The sequence below is a fragment of the Phaethon aethereus genome (genome assembly GCF_964289735.1).
Source record: "Phaethon aethereus genome assembly, chromosome: 1".
NCBI lineage: Eukaryota > Metazoa > Chordata > Aves > Phaethontiformes > Phaethontidae > Phaethon > Phaethon aethereus.
This window is the reverse complement of record NC_138575.1, coordinates 15,182,421-15,208,181: the sequence shown is the minus strand read 5'-3', so window position 1 is coordinate 15,208,181 and position 25,761 is coordinate 15,182,421. Positions and strand designations below refer to the sequence as shown.

At 36.8% G+C, this 25,761-nt stretch overlaps 1 protein-coding gene across 2 annotated transcripts in view; it reads right to left on the bottom strand.

Moving 5' to 3' along the window:
- The window catches only part of KMT2E (lysine methyltransferase 2E (inactive)), a gene marked incomplete at its 3' end in the record, with an annotated part of 44,303 nt that extends 22,388 nt beyond the window's left edge, over positions 1-21,915 (bottom strand). For both annotated transcript variants that reach the window (XM_082012391.1, XM_082012392.1), the window contains exons 1-9: positions 21,190-21,915; positions 13,972-14,083; positions 13,395-13,624; positions 11,564-11,644; positions 10,478-10,536; positions 5,432-5,604; positions 4,084-4,122; positions 2,263-2,475; positions 731-861 (exon numbers count right to left, since the gene is read on the bottom strand). In XM_082012391.1, the coding sequence (XP_081868517.1) occupies positions 731-861; positions 2,263-2,475; positions 4,084-4,122; positions 5,432-5,604; positions 10,478-10,536; positions 11,564-11,644; positions 13,395-13,624; positions 13,972-14,083; positions 21,190-21,260 (1,109 nt within the window). In that variant the 5' untranslated portion in view covers positions 21,261-21,915. The remainder of the gene's footprint in view (positions 1-730; positions 862-2,262; positions 2,476-4,083; positions 4,123-5,431; positions 5,605-10,477; positions 10,537-11,563; positions 11,645-13,394; positions 13,625-13,971; positions 14,084-21,189) is intronic.
- Positions 21,916-25,761: the final 3,846 nt, after the last annotated feature.

Here is a 25,761-nt window from a genome sequence, read left to right as displayed (position 1 = left end):
GGTGCATCACAGAATCATCCAAAATAATTGAATAAAGTAACACTTCCACATCCCTGCATGACACCTGCAGTACCACTAGCATCCAACTAATGTTGGATAACCATCTTGAAGAAAGGGGGCACCTAAATACTTTACCAAGACACGCTTTAAGTTCTGCTATTACAGGTGCCAGGGAACCCTTCCATCTTCACTGAGCAAAAGCTCTGTGTTCGATCTCCTCGAACAGGCGTCTTGCAATTTCCCAACTAGGTGTGTCTGCAGTTAACAGCAGCACTGGAAATCATCCACAGGAAGAAGGAAGCAGTCACACATTGCTCAGTAGCTTAATCAACTAGAGAACTGTGTCAGTAAAAAGGCCCCAAATTGACCGGTGTCCAATTCTGTTCTCGGCCTGAGGGACTTAAAAATCTATTTCCCTCATAAAAGATAATGTCTTTGCCATTACCTTCTGAATTATTTTAGGGTGGCAGAACTTGCCAATCTCTGCTTTAAGGTGAACAATTACCCAACTGAGAATGCAGGAATCCTGTAACCAGAGCAAAGGAAGAGGAAACTAACTCCTGAGCAGATCTGTAAGGATATCCAGAAAAGAAGGGGGAGAGCAGATTCCAGCTGCAATTACTTTTAATCAGACAACAGTAAAATGCAAGACACTGCTGTACTTGAGGCAACAGTCTGGCAAACCAGCATTTTAACAGTTACCTTATTAAAACATTTGGAATAAACAAACCTTTTAAAGAAATAGCCGTTAGCTTCAAATTGTTCTCTCAGCATGAACTTTCCTCTGTATTCAATAATAAGTGCATCAGGAGGCAAGTCTTTGGCAGCTTTTAAAATTTTCTTATTTTTTTGCACGTAACTCTATAAAGACAGAAGTTAATTTATGAAGTATCATTTTCTACCATTTTTCCATTACTATTAGCACCAGATCATACTTTCACAACTACTAAGCAATTCTATATGAACTTAAAAACACATCCTTTTTTTAATTAAACCTCCAGGCTGATTCAATCCAATTGTCCTGTTCCTCTACCAATGCAACTAGTTATGAATTTAGATTCAAGGAATGCTTCAGCCCTAGTTCTCCAGTATGTGGCTGAAAACCAACACATTCACGTTCTCATAATTCAAGTACTGTATCTCTTAGTGCAGGTAACTCTCACCAGTACTAGGATGAATTGCTGCATTGTTTTGCATAACACTTTCAAAAGGCTTCCTTTCCTTCAAACAAAACAAAAACATGCAAACATAAAAGATGCTCTGTTCACAATTCATTCAAGGGAAAAAAGAACAGGAAAACAACAAAATAATTTTAAAAAAGAATCCTGAGAGAATTTCCAAATGTCTTATTTCCGTATCTTTAGATGGAACGACGGCTTTTAATTAAAAACAAATACATACCCTGACAATTAGTGAACTCACACCTCATAAATGTCAACGGCAATCAAAAAAGGAAGTAGCCTCTATGTAGGCAAAAGGTTCTGTAAGCAGGGATATTCCTCTAAGGAGGGTGTCCCATATGCCATGATGCTCTTTGAGGAAAAGAAGCAAAGATGCTTCTATTAATCTGCTACAGTAACTACTCCCCAAGATCTCTGCTACAAAACACTAAGGTCTGTTATATGGCTCTAATTTTAAGCTGATAAGTTAACTGATGTTAAGGTGAGAAAGAGACAGTGCACAATTTCTTCATAAACTAGAAACTACAGGATCACAACAGTAAAAAAAAAAAATCAGTATCAGACTATCACCTACCATCAGAAACATTCTTCATGAGCTGGTAAATGAAATTGTATTCTATATGAATACCAGACTTACCATATCATAAGAAAAATGTCCACAATTAACATGTTGATACACGTAGCAGAAAAAAAAAAGATTCCAACTTCAATGCTTCTATCTACTCTAACCACTCCTGATACTCCTCACAGAGCAGAGACAGAGCAGCAAAGTTTACTGTGTTATGACCACCACAAAAGACAGTCTAAGGAGAACCCAATGTTCAGGCTCAGACTAGCACCTTAGTTATTTTATGAGAACTGATATGCAAGTGTAAACATAATCAGGCGTGATACAGGATGTATGAAAATCAATTACAAATTCTGAAAAAGCTGTTAAAACTCTGTTCAATCTGGTAAGACAAGATGAAGAAAATAAATGTGAAGTTGTGTGTGTCTCCCTTTTTTTAAAGGTATCTAAATGTATACCTTTGTAACGGCACAAAACCAGCATGCAATAACACAGCATGGCACAGCTCATTACCTCTACTGGAGGTTTGAAAATCAGATTGCTGGTGCTGACTTCTTTTTTGTCATTTCCATTGCCTAATCTCAGAGCTATTTTTTGTGCCTCCCTCTGGACACCCTCACTGTACTGGTTATTATTTGCTTCTTCATAACGATCCATCCATGCCTTGATTTTAGTTTCCCAGCCGAAGTTCGAACTGTCAGTAGGATCAATTTCTGGAGCTGAGCCCTAAAAATTAAAGTGACCAGATATTACAAGGTAAGAAAAAGATACTGAAAAAAAAAGTCTACAAGAAGACACAAAATGAAGGGCAAAGGTATGCCATTGACTTAAGGTGGTTTTCTTTTTAGAAAGTCTGGTATAAAATTCTGCATTACTTAAAAGCATCAAGTTGAATTCAGTAGCATTACATTTGTCCTTTTATGAATTTTATCACTTCATAAATATTGCTCAAGTTCAGGAATACATTCCCTCTTTAACAGGGATTCTAGCTTACAGTGGTATGAGAATGGAAACTGACATTGTTTCCTCCCACAACTGCACTGCATCATGAATCTATGAGTGCAGGAGTTGGAGAGTCAGATCTCCCTTCCTACTCAACTTCTGTGAACATATGCAGATATAAAGAACTCCAGCTTTAATCCTGTAATACACAGATTTGATTTTCCCCTTTCAACTTCAAAGGTCATGCTGTATCTTTTTTCTACTTCACATCTTACTAAACTTTACTAATCCTACACCTACTACATTAAGGTTGTGACTCTAATGTTACAGGCTTTGCACAGATCATTTTTCTTCCCTCATCTGTTCCTCACTGAACAATTTTTTTTCCTGCAGTGCTTCAGATCCTTTCACTTTTAAAGAAAGTGCCGTTGTACCTCCAGACCTCACAAGCAGCAGCCAGGCTGCAGCCAACCAATGCTCCTTATGGACAGCAGCAGCCAACCAACGCTCCCTTTTCTATCCACCTGAGCAGAGACACTATTAAACATTAATAAAACAGCAAGTAGTTCAGTAATTCAGTTTACCTGTTACTGATTACATTACTTTCGTGCATCAAGAGAACCATACACACAAACAGCATTAATAAAAGGTGTGATGCTAAGAAAACCATGAAAACACATAATGGAACCAGACAAACACCACATTCAAAAACCACAAAACAGAGATTTTCTTTCCCAATTCTCTCTTCACTATTGGCAAGTCACATCTGACACACCTGAAGTGTAAATTGTGTTCCACTTGTTTTTTATATATCCCAAGGATAAACAAACTATGGGAAATACCTACTTTTACACCATGCATGTTTTTCTCTCAGAAAAATTTAAAGACTGCTGTAACACTTAAATCTTACAAACCAGATATCCCAACACAATTCCTTAAACTATGCCAGCACTAGTGAGTAGAGTCCTGCCAGATACATGGAGTTATGACAGTGCAGAATCACTAGTTTAGCTTTCAAATGCAAGATAGCCATTTCATTCTTTTGCTGCTTAGAGCTATGAAAAGCTGGAGCTACTAAGTTCAAATGAGGTGTGCACTCAACTTTACTCCCTTGCATAGCACAAATGAACCCTAATTCCTCCAGTGGCTCTTGAAAACCAAGTATTCTCAGAATAAAAATTTAGCACTATACTATTTTGGTTAGCTTTGAGGGACATAAAAATGTAGTGCTTATAGCTTAATTTAAAATTACTATGATGCGTACGTAGTACATTAGTTATTAGAGTATTTTAGTGCTTAATGTATAGCCCCAATTGCACTCTTGATGCTTCCTGTTAGTTAAGTAATGGCCAATTAAGGTTTAAAAGAAAAACCAAACCTGAATCACATTACCTTTACTCGTGAAGATTTCCTGGATCCTTCTCGAAATGCCTGAAACAAAATTAGATATTTATATTCTTTGGAGGAAATACAAAATCTCTTACAGACTTTAAAATCTATAAATGACTTAACAGCTTTTAGTGTGGACCATTCTCAATAAAACATGCAAGACAACAACAGAACAAGCTACGTTGAAATCTCAAGAAGGCAACAGGTTACACCTCACAAAATACATCTAAAAAAACGATTCAGCATCCAAGCTAAGGGCATACGGGATGTCAGAGCTAGTGGTCCATGTACCCTTAACCTTTCTCCCGTATTACAACATGACTCTCTAAAATTCCAGAATTCAAGGCAAAGTAACCGTAAAGTCACTTACGGAACACCCCGTACTCATCAGGTAAATCTGTAAATTGCCCACATCCTTCGCTACACTATTTGTGGAAAGAGGGGAGGGGGAAGAAGGTGTCACAGATGTCCTATAATGTCAACTTTTTGAAGAAGTTTGCCATTCTACAGCAAAACCTCCTTCTTTAAATCATGTCACACAACGTTGGGAGATAACATAATAATGTTAATGGTGTTAATTGTTAATGTGTGGTAGTAAATCTATATTCAGAACCATTCATTCAAAACGCAACACTTTACTCAAGATTTTCAAAGAGATACTGGTAACTAATCCTTACTTCTATTTGTAAAAGGCAAAATTCTCATCCAAGACAGTGAAACTGAACTGCAGAAAGAACTCATTAGTTTAGGAAATCCCATGTACTTTACTTCTTCACCTATATTATACTTGTCTTCACATAAATTTTATTGTTTACACCTGTAGCTAAACAGTATGATGTCAATATCCTGTTTACCAAAGTAGTTTAGTAGCTAACTTTCTGACAGCACACTTTCATAAAGTTGCAACTCAAATAAATGGACATGAAGTTACATCAGAACAACTGAGAGCAAAAATTTCTGAACTTAAAACCACCACAACTGAACAATTTCCTACAGAGAATTCTTCTTTGGGTACCCAAAGTCTGTTCTGCCCCACCTCTAATGATATCAAGTGGTCCAGTAAATGCAATTCCTCCTCACAAATTCTGCCTCTATTATAATATTGAGCTTTCATGGCTAGTTACATATTAACTTGAAGTTAAGAGATGGAGGGAGAGGGAAGAGGCAGGGAAGAGGCAGGGAAGATTGTATCATTTGCTGCAGAATATTACATTTCAACCTAAATCCAGGTAGTAAAATACTATTAGCAACAACATCCTGATTTTTAAAACCAGTGTCTCTTGGTAAGAGGTGTCACACAGCTATAATTTATAAGACAAGAGTTATAAAAAGAAAAATTACATTCACTTACTTTTTTACATTTTGCTATGTTCTGTTCCTTTTCTCCACTTTTTTTCCTTTTCTTATCATTGACTTTTGTAACTCTTGTAGCAGTTAAAGTAATTGTAGTTGGTGTATGTTGAAAAGCAGTATACAGTTCCACAGGAACCTCATCACCACTCTCTGTTGCACTGGTATCCCCATCTTTAAAAAACAAAGAACATTCAGTAAACAATCAAATACTGTAGAAAGAACATTCACTAGTTACTCTACACCTGCTTTTAAAAAACAAAGATGTGTACTGACAAATGCTTCAAGCACTCACACACAAAATTTGCCAACAGTTGCAACAGTATGAAAATGAATGACCAATGAGAAGCTGGTAATTAACAGATGTTTGTAATGCCAGGTAAGTAAAAGAAAGCAGATTAATTCCATTCTTTGAATGGAATTACATTATCATATTCCATTATAATCAAAATCAGAATCAGAACAAAAATGGTGAAAAAATTATTTGTTAACTCATTCACTTTATATGTAGCTTTTACTTGTAATACGGCTTTAGAATTCTGAGATGACTGTATTCTAGAGGGGATTAAAATTAGTGACTGCCCAGCATTTCTTGAGGCCCTATTACTCAGTCATAATCAACTCTTTTGTCTGCAACTTGTAGTGTCAAGTGCCTTTTTCAGGATAAATATATCCATTTAGCCAAAAGCCTTCTCTCCTCAAAATCCCGTAACAATAACATTCTGCTACTCAGGGAAAAGGGAAGTCTATTTTACTCGTTACAACAAGATCACACACAAACTGACAGATATTTTTTTCTTTGTGCTGCACCCGCAGACCTAAAAGTCAAAGCCTGAAATTTAGCATACATCAGCATTTATGTCAGACAAATACACTTCCTGACCTGAAACAGGATTACCCTAGTTCCGTCAAGATGAAAGGCTGTGAAGTATGGGAAGGATCGGAAGAGAGATAGTGCACATAGATAGGAAACTGCTGTTCACATGCGCTCAATACAGACTTCTTGGATTTCAGCAGCTTTTCCAAATATTCTGCCTTCAGTAAATATACCTCACACTAAGGAAGACTTTTTCTGAAACTACACAGAAACAGACTTTACAAATACTTAATGAGAGCAGAGAAAACATTCCTTCTGAGCTCAGAAGGATGTTGCCTTAATCAGTGCACTCAACTGTCCTAATTCTTGAAACCTTCTTTACTAAATAAAGAACACCAGCTATTAGTTACTCTGGATTTCTCTTGCTCACAACATTCCTTAACAGGATTCTTCTGTGCATTGTAAGCAATCCAATTTTACCATCTTGGTTGTTCTTTTGAACAATTTATTAGGCACATAATTATATTTTACATATTAGGAGATGATGATGTTTCCTGAATTTGTTTACATCTCTGCTGGGACTATTTTCTGAACTAGCATTAAAAAAACACATAGAAAGGAGAAATGTCTAATCAAATAAGAATGAATAGCAGAATAACCAACGATTGAGAAATGAAAACCCAAGGCCCTCTTGAAACTGTCAATGTTCGTCGTCCATACACTATGTCACAGCCAAACACCTCCCCCCTCCCCAAAACACTGTCATCCTTAGGGAAGCAACATTTCACTATTGTTGTCTACACTGTGCCCTAACTTACTGTAAAGAGTAATTATCTCAGCTGAATGTATAATTACAGCGAGTTGTTTTGAGACACTCCTTCCTAACCTACATAACCTGCTTTCACTTTGGAGAGCCTTAGCAGAGTACACTAAAGGAAGATTTTGCATCTTGGAAGGAGAGATACAAACTCCAAATTTCACAAGAAGTTATGGGCCCGGACTCATTTTCCCATAAGCAGCAAATTATTTCAGACAGCTTGAAGCAACATCCTTGAACAAGTTACACATCTAGACACCATATCTTAATTAAAAAAACCCACGAACAAAAACCCCACCAAACCCAACCCAACCAACCCAAAAAACAACAAAACACCAAAGCCAAAGCGTTCAGGATACAATTGACTATGGGCTTAACAAAGGTGCTCACTGCACTGAACCACAGTAAACAATGCAATGCCCAGTAAGCTGCATCAGAATTACACTTTTACACCAGAATGACGAAACCAACACCACTACATACAACCACAGGCCCCAGAACAATGGGCTATAAAAAGTTGTCAGGAAAAAAGGCGATGTGTTTACACATAAAAGTTTAAGATTCTCACCAAATTTCCTATCATCTGAAATGTTCACTTAAAAGCTTTTTTCTTGAGGCAAAGCAACTGATCTACTACTTGCTCCCCATTGTCTAGCTTTGGATACAACATGGCTAAATTAGAAATCTTTACAATAAAAAACATTATACTGTAAAGTATTCTCATATCTAAATGAAAAGCCCTATTAATCATAAGCCTAAGAAGAAAGCCCTATATATGTATTTACTCAAAGAACATCCAAATAATGCAATCTTACCTTTAATCAAACACCTGTAACTTAGTAATAAGTTAAGTTTCAAGTAACATTCTGCTGCTGTTCAATACTTAAAACATTGAACAGATACGTTCAAATTGATACTAATTTTGCTTTTCCTACTTGGACTCATCTATGAAAACTGGCCATTTTTACTAGTGTTTCATGGCAGACAGCTCATACCCAGAATTACTTTAAGTCTGATTGAATCATATCATATCAGTCAACATAAAAAAGCACATATAGCCAAGCAAATGCATTGGCTAGATGAAAATTACCTAGAGATGCAAGCACACATTCATTTTAAGTTATGTATCATAAATCATAGTGATTAATATTGCACTTCAACCAAGTCTTAGACTAAACAGGACTAGAATTCATCTTTGTTTTTACTGTTTTGATACTTAAGATTTACCATTTAGTACTTTCCCTATTGAACACAAAGAACAGATTTAAAAGACTGATCATCAAGATTAAGGAGGGCTGAACGCTAACTTCCAAGGTAAAAATCTCTTCAGCTCCTGCTAAGATTTTGACTCTCTCTCTTGTCTTAAGTTTATAGTGAATGATCACAGAATGGTAGGGGTCGGAAGGGACCTCTGAAGATCACCTGGTCCAACCCCCCTGCCAAGGCAGGATCACCTAGGGCAGGTTGCACAGGAACACGTCCAGTCGGGTTTTGAAGGTCTCCAGAGAAGGAGACTCCACAACCTCCCTGGGCAGCCTGTTCCAGTGCTCCGTCACCCTCACAGTAAAGAAGTTTTCCCTCATGTTGAGGTGGAACTTACTGTGCTGCAGTTTGTGCCCATTGCCCCTCATCCTATCACTGGGCACTACTGAAAAGAGACTGGCTCCATCCTCCTGACAGCCACCCTTCAGATATTTATAGACCTTAATAAGGTCCCCTCTCAGCCTTTTCTCCAGACTAAGCAGACCCAGGTGTCTCAGCCTTTCCTCATACAAGAGATGTTCCAGCCCCTTAATCATCCTCGTAGCCCTCCGCTGGACTGTCTCCAGGAGCTCCCTGTCTCTCTTGAACTGGGGAGCCCAGAATTGACACAACATGAGGCCTCACCAGCGCAGAGTAGAGGGGGAGGATAACCTCTCTCAACCTGCTGGTCACACTCCTCTTAATGTACCCCAGGATACCATTGGCCCTCTTGGCCACCAGGGCACATTGCTGTCCCAATGATCAGAAAGTGTGGCTATAAAATCCTATGACATGACTTACATAGCTCAGACCATCAACTTCCCTTATGCCGTATGCAAATTCAAGTTAATTCTCACATCATCATACCACTCAGTGAACTCATTAACTCCAAATGAATTATAAATGTACTACTTCTATTATTTTAATAGAATCAGCAAAAATTAATTTTAAATTAAAAAAAAATTGCACTATCTAGCAGGTCAGCCAAAACTTACCAAGTAAGTTTGGTTTTGTTAAAATGAAAACGGACAAAACAAAAATTGATCATGTCATTTTAAGTGAGTCATTAATGCCTTTATGGACTTGAGGCAGGTTAGCACTGGACAGCAGAAAGTGTCAGCTGCACCAAGAAGCACTATTAAGCCACACACACTTCAGAATTTTCCGAAGGCATATGAAGTAGGCAGCAGGACCTTATCTACATGGTATTTTTTAAAAAAATCCTCACACACACACACTTGCACATACCCCAGTATTTCAAAGACATGATTTGAAAGTAAAACATGTTAATTTTAGGAGGAGGATTTCCTCCCAAATTATCACTTTTGTAATAGAACTTGAAAGTATCACCTGTCAATCAAGAAACCCATAACACATTTTGGTAATATCTGGACAGAACTCCTGACAAGCTAGGCTGGCTGAGTTTTAAAATTCTATCAACAACAGGAGAACTAATTTCATAAAATACAGAGCCTGAAATAGGTACTTGCACTCTAAGTTTCTAAGTTATCAGAGGCCAAAAATCCTCAAAACATCGTGTAATTGTGTTATCAAAGTTCAGCAATTTCTCCTCATCAAAACAAACCAACACACACATCCAAATCTACTGCCAACAAATCAGAATTAGTATTCCCTCTCAAAACTATGCTAGATTGTTTTAAATCTCAATTATGTAATTCTTAAGAGACAGGTGTATCACTTGCAATGGAAGAGTTTTAAGAAGTTAGTATGAGGATATGCGCAGTCTATACTATGAAAGAAAAAAAGTGAGACCTGTGAAATATTTTTTTTTCCAAAAAGATATCTCGTCACTGAAGAAAGTTGAACCTTTTCCATCATATCTTCACTAGCTTTCTCATAGTAGTCTAGTTATTATAAAAGCTACATTCATTATTATGAAACTTTAACAATGTTCAGATTGAATTATTCCACAATAAGAAAAAAGGCAGTGGTACAACCTTTAATAAAACACGTGGAACTACAACGATTCTGATATAATGTTATCTTAGTAACAATAAAGTCAAGTAAAAGGCACTGATTTACCGAACTTCAGTTTATATGCTGAAGGCTATCAAAATTGCAAGAACTGTGTATATGCTCTTAAGCCTATACAGTTGATATATACTTATTTTATAACCTTTACTAAGGAAGAGTCTTTAAGCTTTACTCACCTGACATATTTTCCCTTTTCCTTCGTTGCAACAGCACTGCCCTTTCTTTATCTAAACTCCTGAAATTAAAAAAATAGATTTTATTCCATTCTTCACACTTATGCATCAATACACCCAAGTATTAAACCAGACCTTTCCATAGCTATCACCTTCCATTGACTATTACAGAATAAACAGTAGACTACCTGAATGTTTAGATACATAGAAAACCAGCAGTTGTGCACTGTTCCATCTCAACACAAAGCACATACAGGCATCCAAAGCACTTGAAAATGTAACAAAACTTTATAGCTCAGAAGAAAGATTCACAGTTGGTCCACGGATTACAGATAAGCAGGCATTAAAACATCTTCCTGCAGAGTCTTCAAAACAATTGTCACAATAAAATACAAACCAAATATTCTACAACAACAAAGTCCAAACTATTTCTCAGAAATTAAGGAATCGTTTATTGGCAGTTAAATGGTTCTGAACACGCGTGTCTTTTATTCACTGTTTAATTAACAATCCACAACGTAAGTTAACAGGTAGCATTTCATGCGCTACATCACAGGACAACGATGATGACAATCAGGTATAATCTACCCACCACATAGTCAAAACAAAATGCCCTCGTCATGTCTTATGACTTCAAGTTTGAGGAGGAACATACAAATACTCATTCCAGAGCAAGAAATCTTTCAAGTGAGCACTGCAGCATATTGCAATTGGGCCATAAAAACAAAAGCCACTGAGAAGTACTGGTGGGGCAGCTGTCCTGAAAACACTGCTAAGGGTTCTAAATTTATGACAGCCATGAATGGATTGTCGATGTACTGGTCATCCTGAGAAAGGATCCAGGAATCACTGCTATTTTGGTAAGTGTTTCAAGGGTTTATCCCTGCTGTCTAGTGAGGTGAAACAATGACTACTGTGAACAAGGGAATGGAGACTGGTAAGATCATCTGTGTCAGAACTGTAGCTCCTTTGACTAGTATTGTCAGGATTATGCTACGTGATCTGTGTTTTATCTGTTGTTTGTTCCAGTACCTCCTCTTTTTATATTCTCTACTCAATTCTAGTTCACAAGTCAACCAAACTACTCACCTTGGTTGACAACGTTCACACAGATATATGTCAGGAATATGCTGCCTGTCAATCCCCATACAGTCAATGTGCTGCCAGACGCTTTAAAAAAAAAAGAAAAACAAAAACATAATTTATTTTAAGTGAAGTTTTAAATACTGTGTGCATAATATACAGACACACACACACAGAGAGAGAGCGAGCCATTCTTTTTTTCATCATGATCTTTACTCAGATTGAATACTGCCTAAAACTACATTTCAATCACTGTCTTCGCCACCACTTTGCTAGCTGATTTTCTATTCCACTGATCACTGTAACTCCAATCTTGTGGCTGTCTCCCGGTGTCTCTCTGCTTCTTTAGACTCATTTTCCCTCTTGGAAATTTTTCTCTAACACTGGAAATAAAAAATGGTAAATTATCATAATAGAGAACAAGATAGAGACAATTACCCTCAGCAACAAGACTTACGCTTTACATAGTAACAGGAGTTTTGTTTTTAAAAAGGATTCCTTTTCCTTTTATAAATATATACATAAAATTATTTTTCTATGTAAAAATACATCTACACAAATATATGATTTTATTTACTTACGTATTTTTAATAGAATGTGTATGTTTTTATACACACACCCCATATGACTGGTAGCACATGACAGCATAGCTTCAACTACTTCCCACACTCAGGGAAGAGAGGCTGCTTGCTTGCTAGACTGAAGGCTAACCTAGGACAGTAGTTTATGCTCATCCCCACATTGCTAGAAGGAACTGGGACACAGAAATCGTTGTCATCTTCCCACTTAAGAATTTATCACAACTCCAACTCCTCACAGAGAATCTCTTCTTCAGAAGAAGCAGACTCTACCTAACTGGTGACTGCCTACAGCTCCACTGCTGAAATAACATCTAAATACATTTCAAAATAAGGGAAAAGGTTATCAGAATCAAGGACCATCAAAAATTAACAAGAAGCTTGTTACATAAGCACACCAAAGAACGGAGCTCAAATTCATGTTTTAATTAGCCATAACAATAATTTTAGATATACACAATATTCTAATAAATTCAGCAGCATTTGTTAAGCGTATTGAATGTAAAAATACATGTTAATACCAAAGTCCAGAAACATGAGATTTGTCTTCTCTTGTTAAGTATATCAGCTCTAAAAATTTCTAAGCCCGTTTTTCCAAGTCCAAACATTCAATAGCACCTGCTTATTTTACTATCATCAAGCAGGTGCTTAAGCATGAACACAGAATTTCAAACATTTAACTTCAGCTTCTCCAGCAAGAAGCTGGTTAGTCTTTTCATAGTTATTAAAATTCTTAAAACTATGTCCTCTGAAAATCAAGCATTCTTATCAGAAAGATCATGCACAGAGAAGTCAATATTTGAGACATTCCTTTCAGATTATTTTGCATCCTGCAAGTTACTTGATTTACATATACATAATTTACCAATATGCTTTATTACTCAGTGCATGCAGATTAAAAAAAACAATCCCTAGGTCTTTATTTCACCATATTAACAACTTCAACAAAACACCAAAGAAATATCATTTTTAGAGGGGAAAAAGATACAACCTTATTAAGCAACAATGCACAAGTAAACACATGAACAAGTTAATGTGAGTAGTCAAGACAGACTGGAATAAAGTACAAAATACTCACTGGCCTTAACCAACTACCTTGCCTATTAGAAAGACATACAACCTTCAAATACCGTTTTGACGGAAGGAAATTTCCCATGACTCAACATAATTTAAAACACTATTTGGTTACACTTACTTTCAGCACAGCTTCATTTTTTCTGAGTAATTTTTACCCTTTAAATTAGTTTAATTTTCATTACCTGCATTTGTCACAACAGATCATATATCCATCATCATGTGTAAAGCCACAAATGCATCTGGTAATATCAGTTCCATAGCTTCCATCCTCTGACGTACTGATGGTAGTAGCACTGGAGGTTTCATCAAAGTTGGGAGTGGTAAATATGCCTACTTCATTCTTGCTTATAAGCACTGATGGAGGAGGAGAAGCTGGAGGCGTTGGAGGAGGCCGAGCACCATAGTTATGGTCCTAGATTTTTGTTGAAAGATAAGTTATAGCTCTTAAATGTTCGTACACTGATGGTTATTTAAGCCAAAGTGTAAGAACTCACTTTGTAAAGAATTTCAGAGACTTATTTTTAGTAACAGTTTAGAATTTTGTTTGTCATTGCTCATCCTTGTTTTTTACCTTCTTAACTATGTTTTACATATAAGTGCACTATGTTCTGTACTCTGCTTCTAACCAACTATCTTTAGTCAACTTAACCAAAACTCAATAATATATAAAAGTATAAGCATGAATCGCGAGTTCTTCCAGTTAAGAATGGTAGATTTTACATAATTTATTTTATACAGAATACTTAGCATGAAACTTACTGCATAGGGCAAACCAATGTAACTGTGTGAATGCGAGCTGCTGGTATACAACTGGTGCGGATAACTGTTCGATTTTTCAACTACCACAGGGCTAGCTTCTACAGATTCTGGTCTGCAAGGCAAGACAGAAGAATACATACAATTACTATGTAATTTATATTAATAAAATTACAAGTACTTGTTGCACAACTTCTAATTAATTGTCTGCTGTTCCTGTTTAAAGGTGTATACAACAGAGAGGGGTGAGAACAAGCTCACACAGACCCAACTGCCCCCTCACCCCAAGAAAAAAAGAAACCCAACCCTGTTCTTTCATGTAGAACAACACTTCTGAAGTGGAAGAGAACTTATGCCTCTGTAGAGTTACAGAATTTTTTCTCAAAAAACTGCATGCTGAATCACATGACATAAAACTGCAAACCAGGGACACAAAAGCATGTTACACAGTTTGTCAAGGAGTCACTGGTCTGTATGCCCAAGTCTACATCAGCTATAACAGAAACTGCAGAAGGGACTTCAGCTGAATCACAACAGAAGACTGGAGCAGTAATTCAAAGGGCAGCAAACTGGTGCGATCCCACACCACCATCACCACCCCCAATCCCACTGCATTTGGCAATGACACCTAATGGTGTCAGCTCTGTGCCAGCCGCAACCATCTGTGCAAACCAGTACCTGCGGCAGCAGAGTGCTGCTTCTACAAAGAGAAACCATCAGTAGCACAAATCTGTCTAAAAAAGGCAGTTCATCGATTTATCTTTCAATAGAAAGAAAATGATAAAAATTTGTGAGAGATGGTTTTGTAGTGAAAGGCCTTCTTTAATACACAAACCACGGTCTACATGCACTAAACCACACATGAAGGACAAGAAAGAGAAAGGAATGCTAAAATAGGAAGAAATTTTACCTTCACTACCTTCCCTCAGCAGTTATATTCGTGTGTGTGTGCATGCAACCAGATATATATACTCCCATGACTGACACACTTTTAGTCAGCAACTTGTAGCTTTTTCATTGCACCATATGATTCAACCACACCAGGACAAACTTCACATGAACAGAGAGATAACTAAAGTTGCTTTTTGTTTGCTGGGTTGGTTTTTTGCTTGTTTTTTGCGGTTTTTTTTCCATTTTGGATTGGGGGGGGGCGGGGAGTTTACATTGAAAGGCAGGGCAAAATACCAAGTATCTAAACCTGAAGTGGCTTTTGACTCGCATTCCAAACCAAGCCCGGTGCACTTTTCTAAATTCAGTTTTATCATGCATGAAGTGTACTTCCCCATCACAAATATCTTAATAATTCTTTGAACTGATTTTTTGAATGAAGTTGGTATTTCTGAATCTTAAGTTAAAATACACATCAGTGTTTTTTCTTAGATACTAAGATATTAACTACAGGCTTTTCTGTTATGCCATGAAGTGATACTAGTTTGATTTAAAAGGACACCAGTAACTTATATTTGTTGGTAACATTTTTTGCAAGAATATACTTAATCATTAGTTTTCTGAAAACTACAGTATTTCATATATATTTGAAAGCATCCTACTAATATTTTTGGTGGCCCATTTCTTCTTACTAGCTTTTCCCCATGTGAGGTTACTACATGATAAAATTGTTTAAAAAGAAACACTCATTAAAAGCACTACTGGGTGAAGACTTTAGTTTCTAGGGTCCAAAGAAAAAACACCTTTAAAACATTAATGTCTCTAACAGTCACTGCCTTTTTTTAGAGAGCGAGCAAACACGAGTGCACAAATCGTGAAGTACTAACATCAGAAATACAACTTCTAACTAGCATGAGACAAAACCCAACTCTGACACTTGCCCTTCATTACCTCGTAAACCAGAAAAAAATCCTCATTTATTCTCTTACACCACTTCTCAGCTTGAACGTAATTTTATTCAGTTTGTTGTGTTTATCTTTTAGAAGCAGTTCAGAATTTGCCAGGTTCAAACCCACAACTTAAAACAAAAACACACATGAAAGTTGGAAAAGCTGTGCCTTTCCAATAGATTTGCTTTTAACTATTTACTGACATAATGCATTTGTGCAGCAATCATATACCATTAATATGATCCAGTTAATCCTTCTGATGATCTAGCCAATCAAAACACCAATGAACGAGGCACTGACTATCCATCCATCATGGCTATTGAAGAAATTAACTCATCTTTCTCCAGCTCAAGAGACTTGCCCACTGTACTGTTTCTACTGCTACTCTTCAACATTTATGGAATAGGAAAAGCAGTAGCACAGTTACTCTTGTGCACTCCGTGTTCAATGCTCAGCCTAGGTCTTGTTTGCTTCAGTATATGGAAAATATGCAGTTTTCAGAGGAAGAAGGCTTACTGATACAGCACTGGGGAGGGGATAATTCAGGTACAATCCATCCTTCAGCAATGCCACAATTAATTTAGGAGAGTTTCCTTCATTAAAAATAAATATTACCACAACCTAAATACCAGATACTTCAATATGGGAGCATTCAGTAAAAGATATCAGAATGGAAACATGCTAAGAAAGGTAATGCCTATTTCATCAACTGAGTACAAAAATTAAGAAGGTACTCTAAATCTTTTGCAAAACATGAGGCAAGACAATACACCCTACTCCCTAAGTCCATTTCTACCTACTCTGGCAACGTATAAACCATTTAAGAGAACAAAGTTTAATATTTAGAGTCATAACAGTTATGGGAAGCAGAAGCATTAAGCTTCCAAAAACAAAATAGGGCAAATGCATTTATCCTCAACTATACTTGAGCAAGGAAAGCCAGTAAAAAGGGTGGGAGAAAATCAGGTAAGACACAAAGACAATTTTATCTTTGTATTAAAAAAAGTTTTAACATAAATACCAAATTAGAGATGAACCAGTTTTCAGCAAAGCTTTTTTCAAATGCTTATCCACAGAGGCCACTGATACCTCTTTGAATTATAACAGATGCTTACCAGAGCTTTGCATGTAACTGCTACTGTTCCATTTATCCACTCAAATGCTAGACTGGAGTGAGGAACAGTGTGGAGAAGACTGAGAAATATGAGAATGAGGTGAAGTATTCACTGAAGTTAATCATCATACGTTTCCTTTACAGTCAACAGAAAAGTTATATTCATCCCATAAGCAGTACAGAATGAGTATCATTTCTCCACAGAACTGCACACAACTTTCTAACTTTGGCAGACAGGTCTGCCAGCACTTTAATGTGCCTGTCACCGAATTCCTTGTTACTCCTCTTCTACCCGCTATGCGCATGACCCTGACCTTAAACGGAAAACACATCCTCTATACTCTCACTTGTCCAAAGGTCAAGGCCTTCTTCTCAAATAGACATCTCAGAACTGGAGAGTTTTGTGAAGGAATACTTCTCGGTAAAATATTTAATTGTACAGTACAGTAAAGCCCGAGATACCACTGAATGTAAAATTAAATTTAATTTTCTTTTTTTTTTTTTTTTAACTCAAGTAGCAGGGCTCAATTAGCAAGGCACTAGCTATTGTAATTATAGCCACCTCCCCTAATCTCACCATTGGCATTCTTAAGGGCATCCCAAAAAGCAAGTTTCAGGAAGAAAAGACTGGGGCACTAAGCTTGTCAGTCTTCTGAACGTACCACCTTTTTCAGCTTCACCTCAAACATCTGTAGCTTTAGTATCTAATGAAGGGAGAGATTTATGGTATTTTTAGCTTTCATCAAAACTGAAATGTTCGCATCACAATAAGTATATCTGAAGTTAGACCAAAATCCTAGTATCATGCCCTAAAACAAATATTACCATGATAAAGTGACCATAGCATTTTGCTAAAACATGATATATATTCATTAAATGTTGTGGTTAGCAATGCAAAAACTGTGCAAAATATCTACAAGGAAGAAAATAAAAAGCACCACAAACAGAACCTTCCCAATGCTCTTGGGCTGCAGTGATTTAAGATATTCCTGTAACTTGAAAACAGGAACATAGTATTTTTGCAAATGAATAAAAAGCGGCAAAAATACCCGTATTTTTTTAAAACCCTCAAATCATTTTCATTCTGCAAGTGAAACAACTGTCATGTTCTGGGTCATTTCCTACTGTTCATATTTAAAAGTACAATGCAAACTGAAAAATATTCTGTACGTTGCCAGCAGATGGCATTAGTGAAAAATTAAATAAGCACACATTAGATCAGAGCATTTACAAAAACTCCATCCCTACAAGCTTACAGTTAAATCTTTATTAAGGGAATCAACTATCAACCATCCTAAGCAACAGTCAGTTCTTCTTTTAAAAGAAGTCCTGTCTCCCCCGCCCCATTCCTTTTAAATACTTAAGTACTTATTTAAGAATACAAATCATAAATCTCTTGAACAAGACTACTGTTGATAATCTTTTCTCCTGGACATTGAACTCAATACAATGATCCACATACCGTGGTTGTTAGGTTGATACAAGCCTTCTCTCTAAAAAACATACACATACTAAAACCAGCAGAGGAGTATCATCAATGACATTTCCCAGTGTATATCTTATACTCATGCTCTAAGCTAGACTAACACTCTTAATCGGGAAGTGCATTTTGAACCTTCCAAAATGGCTGGCTCTGCTTACTATTACAAGGTCTTTGAAATAAGTCACACATTCATCTTTAGTAAGCCTTTACAAATAAAGGCAAAATAGATGAGTTCTGACTACTATGGCACTATGAAGATTAACCCACCACTGGAGAGCTCACTTAGGTACAAGTAACGGAAGAGACAGACTATTTCACCCAATTTTTAAGGTGTTCAAACCTTTTACAGTTATTCTCCACATAGATATTTGCTACAACTATTAAAATAATATGTGAAACTATGTAGACACATAAACTATCCACCTGTTTAATAGCCTTATCCATTAGTTTGAAGCATAAGGAAAAATCTCTCAGAACTAAGAGAATGCACCAAGCTCTGAGTTTTTTCCTGGACTGCTCCTCCTACATCATCAGGTTTGCCATTCCTCTGTTCTTATGTTGGCTGATGCTTCAGCAACTGATGAAGCATTATCAGCCCTGTCGGTCACAGTGAAGAAATTCCAACTCCTCCCTCCTGGGAAAACCCTTGAACTTGCTCAAAGACAGTCTATGATTGCTATCAATACAATTTATAACGAACACGCTACTGTCTGGAAGAAAACATACAAAAAGCATGTAAATCAGATAATGAAAGAAAAGTTTTACAACTGTGTAAGCTGGTAGGTTAGGGACACACCTTTGTGTCACACTTTAGACAGTGACATGGCTTTTAAATCAGCATAAGCCAATCACACAACTACACATTTTTCATCATAAGCATGGCAGAGTTGGTATGAATTACTCTGCTAACAGTCACTTAACATCTGAAGAAAAGCAGCTCCTAACTAGGTTGCCATGCACCAGTCTCAAGCAAATAACATACTGTGAAGTCTACCTTGTTTATACTGACAACTATATTTATTTAATTTCAGCATGGCATGCTGTGTCTGCAAGGAACATCAGCAACCTCACGAATCATGACCTTCTCTAAACACAAAAGAAAACCACAGGAGAAGGTAACGAGGAGCTGTGAACAGGTCAAGTTAAAAAATTTTCTGCACCAAGCAAACCGGTGTTCATGATATAACAGAACAACAGAACAACTTTTAAAAATTTAATGTGACAAAAAGCTTCAAATTTCAATTCTCAGTTTTCTTCAGATAAAGGATGCTATGTTAGTATAGCCTCATGTATAACTGAAAGCACAGGAGAGAAACATCCCCTTAAAAAGCTGTTCAAGAGTTCTGCTCACAGTGTATAACACTTCTTTTGAAGCTCGGAACAAAACCCACTCGCTTCTTAAACAGGTTAATATTATTTAGCATACACTCTCAAGCAAAGGCCACATGTAAGCTATTTAAGTTTGCATTAGTTATTCAATGCACCTGTTAAATGAAGGAGCACTTTATGAAGTTTATTTTTGACTCATGAAAGATTTCAAGCATGTATGTAAAATAAGCCTAAGCCATTGTTTCAATACCTAAAACAAGCAAATGTATTTTTGTGGTAACCAAAAATAAGGAAAGTCTTTAATGTTACTACAGAAAGGCTCAGAGGAAGGCAAAGAGTAACAGCACCTCAAGTGGTTAAAAAAAACCCAGCGAAACCCCAAAAACAATTTAATATAAATGTTGAATTTAACATTTTTTGTTATAGCTAAGAAACGAACTGGGTTTTTTTCCCCTATGCATATGCGAAGTAGTATACAAGATTCCCTGTCACTTGCACAAACTCTCTTGATCTTCAACATGACCCTTAGTATCTTTTGACACCCATCTCCTCCCGAAGAAGTTACCTGTCATATTCTACTAATACAAAAGCAACATGAAAACAGGAAAAAAAACAGTCCAGATACTATTCTGAAATATACAGAGCTCAACAGGATGATGTACCTATGTACACTGGTACAAGCTGTAACACCATCTTGGTCTTTTACCTCTCAAAGAACTAAGTTGTCTAAAATGCTGTTTCTCCTCTCTTAACACTGGACAGCCAGGACAATACTACACATATGGAAAGATGCTTGTTTGACAGGAAAAATCTCCCGTTGGAGATCAACAATATCTAAACTCTAGCCTATTGATACTCTACAGATACAGACACCACCAGATGGGGGGAAAAAAAAACAAAAAACAAAACACCAAAAAACCCCCACAAACCCACCAAAAAACCCAAAACCACCAACCCCCTTGCCAAAACAAAAAACCCAACTCCACCACCCAAAAAAACCCCCCATACAAACCCCAGAAATTCACTACGCTTATTTCATGCAAAGGAAGAATTTCTTGAACTCAGGATTTCATTGGCTCTTTGTAATCCTTTATACACAGTTATCTACAGTTACTAACTGAAATGAATGATTAACAAGTGAATTTCTACTAGCTTTTCAATATAAAATACCTTTGTGAAGACGTCATATAAGACAACTAAGCTAGGCCTTCAACTTTCAAAAATAAAGGTACCCTTGTATAATTACTATGACTTTCTTGCAATTTACCGCACCAAATGAATCTAACACAGGAAGAAGATGAGACTGACTGAAGAATAAAGCGACAATTAATGATTTAAGTAATTAGAGAGTCAATAAAACTGAAGACATGCCTAAGTCCTCTCCAACTGTATTAAAAAAATACTTGGGGGAAAAAAAAATAAAGAGTAGGACTTACAAATTATGTTCCCATACTTACTCTGAGCCTGCAGCCATTTCCAAATAAGAAGTATCTGCTGTGTCAACCCCCAATGGGATCGCTATGCTCATGACGTTCGTTTCTGATAAATTCGATTACTACGGAGTCCTATGCATTGGTATCCAAAACACTGGGGCATGCCAGCCACAGTGCTCATTGCAAACATCTAAGTGCATCCACAAACCCTGTCAAAAAAACAAAAAAGTAGAAGACTGAGACAGTTCATTTTAAAACCAGGCAATTTTACATCATGTATTAAAAAGAAAGGAAAAAAACCCTTTTATTTCTTGCAATTGCATTAGTTTTATTTTACACACACAAAAGAAAACATTCAATCTTCTTTAAAAGCTGTTAACTTCAAATACTCTTATTTTAAGAATGTGGTGATCTTAAGGCCTGAACTTAAAAATATTACAAGCTGACAAAAACATTATAATTTAAATTGGTGATTAAAAAAAAAAAATCATTCATCACCTTCAGTGAGGTGACAAAGGTTCACTTTATGGCAGACTCATTGAATGCCATCTACATTTGCTTACTGCTCTATATTGTCAGAGTCCAGTTGCTGTAACTTTCAGTAGAAACCTGGTTACAGAATTTTTCAAGCATTTCTTACAGCCCATTGTTCATTTTTGTGTTGCACTTAAAAAAACAACTTTCAATGCCCACAAAACAAACTAAGGATGTCAAGAGAAACCATACCGTAAATTCCATACTGTATTTTTTAAAAACCAAAATGATTTTAATAATTCACAATAAGTATATGAAACCATTTCCATCTCATTTTAATAGACCACCAGAAGATACTATACCCATCAGGTGTCAGTTTTAAAAGTTCTTCCTTTCTTTTGTTAAGTAGCAAACTAAAAAGAATCAGTAGCAGTTTTTAACTGTAGAGCAAAGCTACAATCTGCTTGACTTGCAGAAGTCAATATGCCAATCCCACTTGTATGCCAGTTATTACTAGTCCCCACTCCTCTTACCAAGTAGGGCAGAACACCTAACCAAGTATAGGAGAGATGTACATTGCACCTCAGCTGCCTCCATTCATAGTAATACATTTTTATAGCCTAATATAGCCAACATCTTCCACAAGTGACTAGGTAATTGAAGGAAAATACCCCTTCTTCAATACTTGCATAATGAATAATTGCAAACTCCTTCCAAAAATGTCAAAATTACAAGAACACGGACTACTTTGCAATGAAGCACATACAGTGTCTAATAAATACACTCCTCCCATCTGACAAAGTGCAGTATCTTAGTTGAAGTCTAAAAAAGCCCAACAGTTTTGAGAGCAACATATTTTAACACAAACATCCTTGCCAAACACTAGATTGCCAAGGAAAAACTAACAAGACTCCAATGGAAAACGGGGTACTTTATAAAAAGGACTTCAGAACAGCATCATGGACTTAAATCTGAATTTGCTCCTTTTATTGATAAAGTCAGTATCTTCAGGATGATGAAGTGGCATCTACAGGGCATCTCTACGGTATGGACTGGCACCAAGTCCTCATCTAACTTCTTAAATTTTATCTCACTACAGCAGTCTGGCAATTAACATCAAACATCTTGGCATGCTCTTAAGTGCCTAAACCTTTTACAGTTCATTCTCCTTCTAGGCAGCAAAAGTTGTGTTTTGGTCCCACTGCACGAGTCGCCAAATACAATGAACTGGAAAGCAATCAGGCCAAATAGCCATTGGGCTATCTTGCTTTTCTCTTTTAAACACTTAGTGTTTTCTTATCAAATACCACAGAAGTCAAACTATATCACTACCTATGCATAAAATTAAGGAAACAACATACTATTTTCATGAACAAGCAGCAAGAAAAACCCATTAAACCAAAAGCAGGTATAGAATATTTTTAGTATTTTTAGTAGCAGGCATAAAAGAAATCCCAATCCCCTCTTACAGTTTAAGTGAGCACTCATTCTGCCACCACATAGTTTACTCTACTCATAGGGTAGAACCTCATCTACAACTTACAGGAAACATCAGCTTACCATTTACTTCTGTTCTGAAAAAGTAAAAAAATTATATCAATTCCTACACAGTAATTGAAAGGAAACAATCAACTTTTTTAGTGCAGGTAAATTCTCTATCACAGGTTAAGGGTTGTTCCACTACCAACTGCAGTGTCACATACGCTAACAAATCCTTAGCATAATAGAGATAATTTATGCTTGTAATCTGATAATTCTAAAAAAAACAGTTTTCGTGTGTTTCGAACTAGGTCTAAAACACACAGGGGACACCACCACCTGGGATCAAGATCCTCACTTAGATATTCTCATACTTAAAATTGCTTTTGGTGGTGGGGTGGTTTTCTTAACTAAATTTTCTTTAAACACTTATGACCAGGTAGAGTAGCAACTGGAAATCAATGTAGGCAAAAATGCCCAGAAGTGAAGAATCCACCTCAGCTGCCTCATGGGCTATGACATCTCCAAACTTACAGAAAACAACTGAAGTTACCCGATTATCCTATATTCCAGTGACCTTCACTGTCAACACAGAAGAGATGTGGTTACCAAATCTGAGAATCAAGTGAAATGTGGGGCTTTTTTTTAAGTAATGCAGAAAAAGAAAGAGCGCTATACATATGTTTTCAGAGCTATGTATAGACAGAAAATCAATTGCTAGTGCATGTCCCAATTAATGCCATCATCTCTCACCAAGCAAATACATCACCACTCTTGTAAGAAAAAAAAAAAGGGGGGGGCGGGGAAGAAGGTGGAATAGAGCCAAGATAAAACTTCTTACCCTACTGCAAGCTATTGAAATACACCTTCAAGCCTTAAACCTTAGTCAGAATTCACTCAAATTCTAAGAGACTAATCTACAGTGAATAAAACCAGAGGCTTGACGAACTCTAATTTATTTTGCCACAAAGCACTGTAATACTACCTCATTATTTTTTACTACCTTAAGATTTCAGATCTTCACCATACGCACGTGCACAAAACCCTCCAATGCTTTTCCTGTGCTTATAGTAAAGTATGGCAGAATGGAGGCAGTCACCAGCTTGTAGTACCTACATAGTCAAGTTAATTCAAACAAACATAGCTCATTATCAGTAACCATCCACAACAAATTCTGGGTAGGGGGAGAAGAACATAAACACACGGACAACAAGACAGACATGACCCAGGACAAATTTATTACACTATGCCCACTTATTAACAGAACTGTGACCTCATAGGCTATCCAATGATGAACACCACAGTGATGTAAGATTTGGGATGAAGGAAAATAATTGTTTTCTGTCATGTCAGAACCAGATGTATTGTCATGACACACCAAAATATTCCCAGTATTTTTACTGGATTATACTACAAAAATTGGAATGTTCAGAACAGAAAATAATATAACCATCAGGGAACTTTCTTCTTTATCCATCTTGAAAGTGATCACTTACCCTTTGAAGCTTGGTATTTTAGATGAGTCATCAAATACTGCTATCATAACATGGTACCATTTCTGCAAGTACCCATCTATTTTAAGTCATTATTCCTTCAGATCTCTGACAATGTCACCCATGGCCTGCTAAGAAACTGTTTTCATAGGTGCATTTCATTTATATAATTGGCCAGGAGGAGTGGAAAGAAGGGTGCTAGAGAAGAAGTCTTCCTACAATCCAAGCAGATTATATACAATTTACAGTTTAAGAAAGTCCTTCTTGAAGCAGCACATGAATTTGGAAGTTAGAAAGACCACACTGGTTTGTCCAGTTAATTTCAGGTTCATGTAGTTAAAAGGCCCTATATAAAAACTGCTGGTCTGAAGTTCAACGATCAGCTCTTTACTGGGCAAAGTAGCTCATCTACCATACCTTAACGTCAACAGCAGAGGACCTCCAATTTTATTAGAACCCACTCTATTCTCTTAGAGATTATACACTGTAAGCTTTAAAAGAATTCTGGCCATTTGTTAGATTGAGCAGATTTTCTTCATTATCACCCTACCCTACCAGCACAGCTTTATTATATGAAAACACATCCCTTATTTGAAGAAATCTTGCTTTTATTTAATTATAAAAGTTTATGTAACAGTTCATCTTGCCCCAAGAATACAATTTTTATCTTAAAAAAAACCCAACTTTTTGTTCAATCTGGTTAAAGCCTTTATCTTGTGCAAGATCAACCTCCAGCAAGAAACTTATCACACTCCACCTATCAATCACATTGGTTTGTATTTTCTATGGCAGTTCCTTTTCTCTCTAGAGAATACACAGGAGCTTTTTCACTTAATAGCCATATCAAGTCTAAAATATTCGAAGCCTCACCATACTTCACACGATCCACTTCGCTTATGATAACAGAATCTTTTCTTTTAAATTAATAGTGCTCCAACAACAGAAGTATAAGAGCACATTCCAAATTATTCATTTGTGTGGCTTTGTACAAAGAACGCAATTTATGCATTTGTATTGGGCTTGTATGGCAAGATGGGGGGGGGTAGGGGGTGTTTAGGGGCAGCTTCTATGAGAAGTTGCTGGAAGCTTCCCCTCTGTCTGACAGAGCCAATGCCAGCTGGCTCCAAGACGGACTCACTGCTGGCCAAGC